Source organism: Triticum dicoccoides, chromosome 4A, assembly GCF_002162155.2.
Source record: "Triticum dicoccoides isolate Atlit2015 ecotype Zavitan chromosome 4A, WEW_v2.0, whole genome shotgun sequence".
NCBI lineage: Eukaryota > Viridiplantae > Streptophyta > Magnoliopsida > Poales > Poaceae > Triticum > Triticum dicoccoides.
In genome coordinates this window covers 650,381,287-650,390,473 of record NC_041386.1, presented here as the reverse complement: position 1 = coordinate 650,390,473, position 9,187 = coordinate 650,381,287, and the positions used below count along the sequence as shown (strand labels likewise).

Genomic DNA, 9,187 nt, shown 5'->3' with positions numbered 1-9,187 from the left:
GGGAGTGCATTTATGATTATTTGAATATTTTTTGCACAAAAGGCCTCACACAGAAGAGCAGGCGGTGGCGGGGGCGGCTGTCGTCCCTTCGTTGGTGAAGTGGCCGCTGGTAATGGAGTCCAGCCAGCTCTCCTCAGTCGTCGGGTAAGCCTGTCTCCGCACCCCCTCCCCACATCCCTCCCCACCCCAAAGTCTGCTCATCTCCCCCTACCTCTACATGTTGGTTAGGTATTCTTATCCTCCTAACCATCTCAGGGAGGGCCTATATCAAAGATTATTTGCGCATTGTAATGTAAAAGAATCCCGATTCTAGATGTCATGTATGGACAATCCTTCCTATCAACAAACCTGGAAAAAAAACCAAGGTTTCATGGTCTTTTATATGGTCTACATGCGCAAATCGAAGGGTTTAAGAATAAATGCAAGCCTTTCACTAGTAAATATCTCACCTCCAATCGAAGGGTTTAAGAATGGACGCAGGCCTTTCATGGATCAATAAATTGTTCAAAAATTAGCATTAAAAAAACAAAAAAAATCCAATAAATCATAAGTGCATTCACTAATATTCTAGAGAAAATTCAGCTTAAATGGAGCAAGGGATTGCGAGCTATTGACATTTCTAATTGGTTGCTGATGTGGCCGGAATTTATTTTTTTGTCACCGGTGCACTTGCAAACTGGACCCAGTTGTCAGAAATCATGTCAACACACGTAAACGATGGATTAGACCTAGTTGCAACGAATTACCGAATATATGATGTTTTGTGCAACAAATCTGTAACACTAGCATCAAAAATAGGTGGCTGGTGCAATTTTCTCTCGGACGAAGTAACCCGTTGCCGGTTGCGGTACGAGGCAACAACGCTTTGGTTCAGATCGGATCTCGGCTGCAACTCCAGGACAGACATCCAACATGCTGGACCTCTCGACATTAACGCGTGCACCGGGGGGAGTACGGCACGCACGACTGGACCTCAGACGCACACGCGTACTCCTAGCGTTCCAGGTTTGACAATTCACCCGCCGTACCATATCAGCGCGGATATTGTCGCTGCCACGCCACGGCGAGGCCCAACGGCTACACGCCTTCGTGGCTAAGCATTTTCGGGAGCTTCCAGATCGAAGAGACCGCTAAGAGATGACGTCACCGTGACCGTGGTTTCTGAAGATTTATATATATGGACCGCTCCTCGTTAAAATCAACGAGAGAAAAAGAGAAAAGGGAAAAGGCCGCAGACCACACGCGGCATTAGGTCCCGTCCAGGCAAGCAAATCGTACGCCAAGCGAGACCAACGGGCGCCTGCCAGTACCCACCCGCCGACGCCCACCCCACCTCCCCGCCGGCGACATGCATCCTCCCCCCGCCGCCGCTGCCGCCTCCGCCGGAGCGGACTACGTCCCGGCGCCCGCTCCCTCGGAGCAGGCGACGTACCCGAGGCTCTCGCCGGAGGACCTGGCCCCGCCGCCCCCTCCCCCGTACCACGCCGCCGCGTCCTACTCCGCGCCGCCCGCCTCCGGCAACCCCTACGTCTCCGGCCCCGCCGCCGGCTCCGTGCCGCCTCCCAAGAGTGAGTCCCAAATCTGGCCCCGCTTGCTTCCGATTGCCGGAAGGGTTCGCATCACCCCCTTTTCTTATCTCACGATTTCGTGGCGCCGTCGTGTCTCTGCAGACACCATGGACTCGGTGAAGGACGTGCTGGGGAAGATGGGCAAGAGGTTCGGCGAGGCCGCCCGCAAGACGGAGAACACCGCCGGCAACTTCTGGCAGCACCGTGAGATTCGATTCTCGAGCTTTCTGCTGTGTGGTTCCGGTTTAGATCGAATTGTTAATGCTCTGTTGTTTCGTGCGTGCTATGCTTTTGAACTGAAGTAGTTTAGAGTTCAGCAGGATGAATTGCTTTGCTGGTTAGCACCGCAGAATTATGTTGGTGGGATTGTTGGACCGGTATACCTAGACTAGTTTATAGTTTATTCATGTTCCACTGGATTTCGTTAGTGCTTCTGTTGGGATTTTGGTGGGCATTGCATATACTGAATTAAAGCTGCTCTTCAGTTGGGAGTACTAGCTTATTGGATGTATTGTCCATGTCTGCATGTTTGAACTAGGCTGATGGTGATAGAATATGATTTGTGCTCTGTCTTTTTAGCTTTATGTGATTGGGTTGATTGTGGTGCAGATGAGCATAAGAGAGACTTGGTATCAGTTGTTTGGTTGCATTATGCATAGTGAATATTAGGTAAATTGTGCCAATGTTTTCCCATGTTCTAAATTGTATTTAAATCTCTGTGATGAACAGTGCACATGAATTCAGATAGCTTTTGCACCGAAAGTGTCACCTATCCCTTATCATTCAGACACATTAGTTATCTGTCACATTCTTGTGGTGTGCTTGCTTTTTTGAGTAGACTATCATAGTGTAGAGCTCTCAGTATGACATGATAGAATATAGAAGCAATTACTATTGTCTTGTGACAGTACGAGATGTTAAACATATTCTTATATGCCTTGTAACAGTGAAAACTGGACCAAGTATTGCTGATGCAGCAATGGGCAGGGTCTCCCAGATCACCAAAGTCATAGCAGAAGGTGGATATGAGAAAATCTTCCATCAAACGTTTGATGTCCTCCCTGAAGAAAAACTCAAGAAGCCATTCGCATGTTATCTGTCAACCTCTGCTGGTCCTGTTATGGGTGTGCTCTACCTGTCCAATGTAAAGTTGGCCTTCTGTAGTGATAACCCACTTGCCTACAAGGTTGGGGACAAAAATGAGTGGAGCTATTACAAGGTACTTCATGTTATTCACATATTGTCTAGGAAGTAATTAATTCTTCTCAACTAATTGTAAATGATGCTAAATGTGTTTTTTGGTATATAATAATATCGATAATTAATTTCATCTAAATCAGGAGCTGAGCTCTTTTAATTGAAAGAAAACATGCTAACTACTCCCTCCGTTTCGAAATATAAGTTTTTTTAGAGATTTCAATACAAACTACATACGGATGTATATAGAGCTATTTTAGAGTGTAGTTTTGCTCTGTATGTAGTCCATATTGGAATTTCTAAAAAGACTTGTATTTAGGAATGGAGGGAGTAATATGGAATGAACAAGATCTTATTATTATTGTCATGTTATGTGTGCAAAGTAATGCTGATGCATCGTTTAATCTGGTTCGCTTTTGTCTATGCTTCATGGAATCGATCATGTTCATTCTTTTTGGCCTGAGCACTGTGTTCACCGATGCACACAGAACCATATATTAGCAATGACATTTGCTGATATTAGTCGGTGACTTGCAAACGTTCTAGTTATAGAAGCTATTCTGTAAATTGCTTAATTGTGTAATTTAACACTGTTCTCTGTGTTGTGGACAATAGGTTGCCATCCCGCTAGCCCAGCTGAGGTCCGTTAATCCTTCAACGAGCAGAACAAACGCAGCTGAGAAATACATCCAGGTGGTCTCGATTGATAATCACGAGTTTTGGTTCATGGGCTTTGTGTACTATGACAGTGCTGTAAAGCACCTGCAGGAAGCACTCCAGGAGGCCCGTATTTTGCAAGCTTAGTGATGTCTATAGGTTTGGACTAGCATACAGTTGTGGTATACTTTGTGTGTCGACGAACTGGGAGTTGCCGTGTGTAGTTTGATAGGTGTTGTCGTTTGTTGCAATTCGTGTCACTTTGAACTGGTTTTTCGATCTGTGGCATCATATCCATCCTGTCATGTTCGTTCAATGTGTTTTCTGATGTCTACGATTGAATTTTCATTTTGCTTCCTGCAAGAGCAGTCCGTTCTGAGGTTGTATGCTTGTGGTACAAAGTAGGCTGATTGCAGGTGAAATGCAGTGAAAGATGCACTCCACAGCACTATCATTTGTAGTCGGATTGGCGACATTTGCTGTGGTGCATATCATCTTGAACCACTCGTTCGATCTTTGGATTGATATCCATCCTGTCATGTTTGGTCTTCGTTATCTTCTGTCTTAGGTTGAATTTCGTTTTGCTTCCTGCAATACCAGTAGACCAAGCTGTTCTGAGGTTAGCCTGATCAGAGCAAAATTGCAGTTAAAATAAAGAAGCAGTTTTAACCGGTGGAACTGAATGTTATTAATAATTCTCTGAAGAGACGTGCCTTGTGTATCGATGAACAGGTTATGATAACCTGGTTATCCATGTTCAGTTAAAATAGAGGGAGATCATCCATGACTCCTGGTCATGCGTATTCTATCCCTTCTACTGATGTTACCCTGCCTGCAGAAGTGTCTTTTCTGTACATTGTGGTCGTGCTCCCCGATTCCAGATACCGTTGATTGTTTTTGTTTGACAAAATTACTATTGATTGTCGGTCATTGTAGTCCTGCACTCTTCATGCTGCTACCGGTGAAACACGTAGGAGTATGGTCTCTACATAATCCTGACAGGTAGGCCCAAAGGCTGCCTCTCCACCCTCCCCAGCGACACGTTCAAGCTGATCGACGTCACAGGTGAATCCTCAGCCGTCTGATCTTCCATGGTTCAGACAAGGATCGCAGACTCGATCTCGGACTGAGCAAAAAGAAGCAACCTCCGCGCCGTTGGTCTTCCAAGGTTCCAATCATCCTTCACATGGCAGAGCATTGTGGCAGTGTCGGGTGGTAGGTGCGACATATGCCAACGGGTGGCTTATCATTGTGGGAGCCAGTAAGACGTCGCCGGTGCCTGGAAACGGGAGGAGGCGAAGACATGCACGCCGGCGAATCTTACCCAACTTCGGGGCTCTCCGTGGAGATAACACCCCTACTGCTGCTCTGTGGGGTCTCCGCATGATCACTAGATGAACAAGTAGCTACACAATGCTCCTTGAGCTGTTCGGTGGGAGGAGGAAGAAGGGCACGGCTGGCTTGCTTCCCCTCCTTGTGTGTGTCTAGATCTAGCTGAGGGTCGAACCCTTTGCATGGGTGCCCCGGGGGGTTTATATAGGCCTATCCCCCGGGGGTACAATGGTAATCCGACTGGGCGCAAGGCCCAGCCGTCTGTGACCGCGCTCGCCGGCTTCTGCGCCGACTGCTGGGGCCCGCCGGCTGGTGGATCCCGCCGGCTACCAACTCCTTGGCAACAGGCAGGCCCCACTGCCAAGGGTCTTGTCGATGGCTGGTTACTGTTGCCTCATCCTGATGACGAGGGCTTCGTCGAGGTAAGCGTGGCTACAGTGCCGCCGTCCGGCGGGCGATTACCGTAGCCTTACCGCGTCTTGTCTCCTTAATGGGGCGTCTTCTTCGAGGGGGGAAGCGAGCCGGCTGCGGGGAGCCGGACCCGTCTCGGGCCGACTGGGGGAGGCCAGGCCGCCTTCGGGTGTCTCTCTGCCCGAAGGGGCTCACCGTCCGTGGGCCGTACTGGTAGCCCGTCGTGGATGACATCATGGTCAACATGGCAACAGTGCCGCGCCGGACGGGTCATGGCCACTCCGTACGGCGCGCTGTGCCAGGCGTGCTCCGGGATTCGGGGGTGGCAGGCTTTACTGTAGCCACGCCCCGTCTCATCGCCGCTAGGTGGATGCAAACTTTGAGGGTACGGTCTCGACCGCTTTATGGGAGCCGGCTTCTTGGAGTCGGCCTCCTCATGGTCGGCTTCTTGGAGTCGGCATCTTGGAGCCGGCTTCTTCGAGTCGGCCTCCCATGGTTTTTCTTCATGAGGGGTAAAGTTGGGCCGCCTTCTTCGAGCTGGCCTGGGTGACAGCCAGCAAGGGGAAGGCGGCCCCACGTCTTGGATTCCTGAGAGCCGGACGGGCTCGTAATTTTTTCAGAAGGGCCAGGGGAAGCCGGCTAGGCTACCCATGGCTATTTACTCCGACAGGCAGGTTTACAAACTTTCAAGAGGGGTAATATTTGGAGAATGGGTACATGATCTCAAATAAATATCTGGAATGACCCATGAATATCAGAGAGCCCTACAAGAAAGGTTCTAACCAGAAGGGACCAAGCTCTTGTTGAGAAAGTGGAAGCTCTTATCAGAAGCATCTTTCTGCCAATAGACATGGAAAGAATTTTGAAAATCCCATTGTCTAAACACTTATTGGAGGATTTTGTGGCATGGCATGCCACAAAGCCGTTTTGCTTTTCAGTGAGATCTGCACACTATATTGAATGGGAGCATCAATTTGGAGCAAGATTGGGCTGAGAGCAACCACAAGAGCAACTTACTAAGCGTATCTTACAGTGGGGAGAAGCGGCGTCACAAGGGGGAAAAGAAATTCTCATTAAGGCGGTTGCACAGTCCCTACCTACATATATCATGTGGGTTTTCCGTTTGCCCCGGAGTGTTTGTGATGATCTTACTCGCATGGTACGCAATTTTTGGTGGGGGGCCAAGGAGGGGAAGAGGAAGACACATTGGCGTGCATGTGATACATTGATTAAACCGAAAGTGCAAGGCGGTATGGGGTTCCGTGATTTCAGACTCTTCAATCAGGCACTTTTGGCTAGACAGGCTTGACGTCTTATTGCTTACCCTGACAGTTTATGTGCGCAGGTGCTCAAAGCAAGATATTACCCGGCGGGACGTCTGGAAGATACGGTCTTTTCGGGCAACTCATCCCAGACGTGGCAATCTATTGTCCACGGTCTTGAGCTTCTCAAGAAAGGTCTAATTTGGCGCATTGGTGATGGTGCTTCTGTACGTATTTGGCGTGACCAGTGGATACCACATCCACTTGCGAGGTTGCCAATATCACCCCAGGGGCGCTGCCGCCTTCGGCGTGTTAGCGAGCTTCTGGACGACCGAGGAAATTGGAACGTGCAACTACTTAATCAACATTTCATGTCAGTAGATGTCATGGAAATTATGAAGATCAAGGTGGTGCTACGGTTGGACAGAGATATTATCGCTTGGGCGCCTGAGCATTCTGGATCGTTCACAGTCCGGAGTGCTTATCATCTATCATATGATGAGATTCACCGACTACAGTCGCATCGAGTAGGGCACCGGACGGGCGACGTGCCGTTTGGGCACTTATATGGAGGTGCCCTGCTCCATCAAAGGTGCGTATCTTTGCATGGCGTTTGGTCACAAATTCACTGGCTACTTGGGTGAATAAAAAATCACGGAAACTCGAGGTGTCTAACCTTTGTCCGCTGTGTGCGATGGAACCGGAGGACACGTTCCATACATTCTGTAGATGCCCATTGGCTGTTGCTTTGTGGAACGCCATGCAGGAAAAATGGCTATTGCCGGACTTAGCTTCAATGAGGAATACATGCCCTGAGTGGCTTTTGTATAAGCTAAATGAAGATGATCGCATGAATGTGTTGATGGTGCTATGCAGGAGTTGGTATGTACGTAATGAAATAGTACACCATAAGCTACCACCTTCAATTGAAGCTTCCTGCAGATTTCTAATTAGCTATGCTGAATCTCTTCGATGCATCAATCATTTTCCAACCACTAACATCATCAAAGGGAAGATGGTGCCGCCGCCGATTGGGTATAGTTCTACAATGATAAATACAGCAATACAACATGCAGCCACAGTCCAGTGGTCCACCCCGCCGGCCGGTCGCGTGAAGCTGAATGTTGATGGGTCGTTCGTTGATACCGATGGTGGATTAGCAGGAGCCAGTATGATCCTACGTGATAATGATGGCAATATTATCTTCTCCGCTTGTCGTTCTATCTTGCATTGTTTCGGACTGCTCCAGGCCGAGTTGTTGGCATGCCAGGAGGGATTAAGCCTTGCTCTACAATGGTCTACTCGCCCGGTAGACATCTAGATGGACTGCATGGATGCAGTCAAGTTGATCAAGTCGCCTACACTTGACAGATCGCCACATAGAATGATAGTTCAGGATATTAAAAGGCTCTTTGGTGAAAGGGATATCTCTATTGCTCATGTAAGTAGGAATCGGAACGTTGTTAGCCACACACTTGCTGCTTTCGGACAATCGGAGGGCCGAGCTGCAGTTTGGTTGTGCTCTGGACCTGCAGACGTTCCTCTGCTATGTAGGAACGAATATTCCAATAGTTGAACAATGAAATACTTTTAAGCCCGCAAAAAAAAAATCCGGTTTGGGATGTCCTGTGGAAGCTACAAGTACATAGTAAAGTCAATCTTTTTTGTTTGGCGAGCACTACATGGAGTGGTTCCAGGGAAGTGTATATTGCATAATCGACATATTAAGGTCAGTCATGAGTGCCCTTTGTGTCCAGAGGGGCTTGAAGATATCCGGCACCTAGTATTCACTTGCGCAAGAGCTTGCTATTAGATGGAAGCGTTCCTACTCCCTCGTAAGGGAGCCGCATGGTTTATATTGATTGTGGGTAGGAATAGCCTCTGCCGTGGCTTACAAGATTTCACCGATCGTTAAGATACGGTGGTTACAACGATCGCTAGGATAGATACGTAACAGAGAAGGAGAAGGAGTTTGTTGAGATTACAATAGGATTCTATCTCTAATTCTAGAGTAAATAGAATAAAACTACTACTTCCTCCATTCCTAAATATTTGTCTTTCTAGACATTTCAAATGACTACTACATACGAATGTATGTAGACATATTTTAGAGTGTAGATTCACTCATTTTGCTCCGTATGTAGTCACTTGTTGAAATGCCTACAAAGACAAGTATTTAGGAATGGAGGAAGTACTTTACAGGTTAGGGTTCCAAAAAACTACCAGTTTTTAATTTTTCTCAGATAACTACCAAATGGGCGGTCGACTATTTCAAAAAACCCCAAATGACCGTTGCTTAAAATTTAAACATGTTTAGGACAGGTCGGGCCCGCACCTAAACAAACCGTATGTTTGACCGTTAAGTTACAAGTGGGGCCCACATGTCCGTGTCTCTATCTCATATGTCCTCACTTTTTACAAAATAGCCCCTATAAACATTTCTGAAAAAGCAATCGGGTCCCTGCTATTTTTCCGAAAAAGCAATCAAGGAGCCGCTCCTCTCCTCGCGGCCGGCGTCCACCTCTGCGCCCAACGACATCCCGCGAGCCTCCAGCGCTGGCGCCCGCCCTCGCCACCTACTGCCACACTACCGCCCGCCTCTAACTCTCCTCGCCTCCACCTCGTGCGCCCTGCCTCCGCGGCCATGGACGCCGCCGCGTGCGCCCTCCGCTGCCAGGCCCGGCGAGGCGAACTCTGCCGCCGGCCGTCTCTGCGCCCGAGCTCGCACAACTACTGCTCGCGGCTATGGCCGCAACTACA

The 9,187-nt window shown here is 48.5% G+C and overlaps 1 protein-coding gene across 1 annotated transcript; it reads left to right on the top strand.

Annotated features, from left to right (window-relative positions):
* Positions 1 to 1,231: 1,231 nt before the first annotated feature.
* LOC119287701 (GEM-like protein 1) lies at positions 1,232 to 3,779 on the top strand. The gene is made up of 4 exons (XM_037567295.1): positions 1,232 to 1,568; positions 1,671 to 1,772; positions 2,516 to 2,787; positions 3,381 to 3,779. The coding sequence occupies exons 1-4, from the start codon at positions 1,349 to 1,351 to the stop codon at positions 3,567 to 3,569; spliced, it is 783 nt and encodes a 260-aa protein (XP_037423192.1). The 5' UTR covers positions 1,232 to 1,348; the 3' UTR covers positions 3,570 to 3,779.
* Positions 3,780 to 9,187: the final 5,408 nt, after the last annotated feature.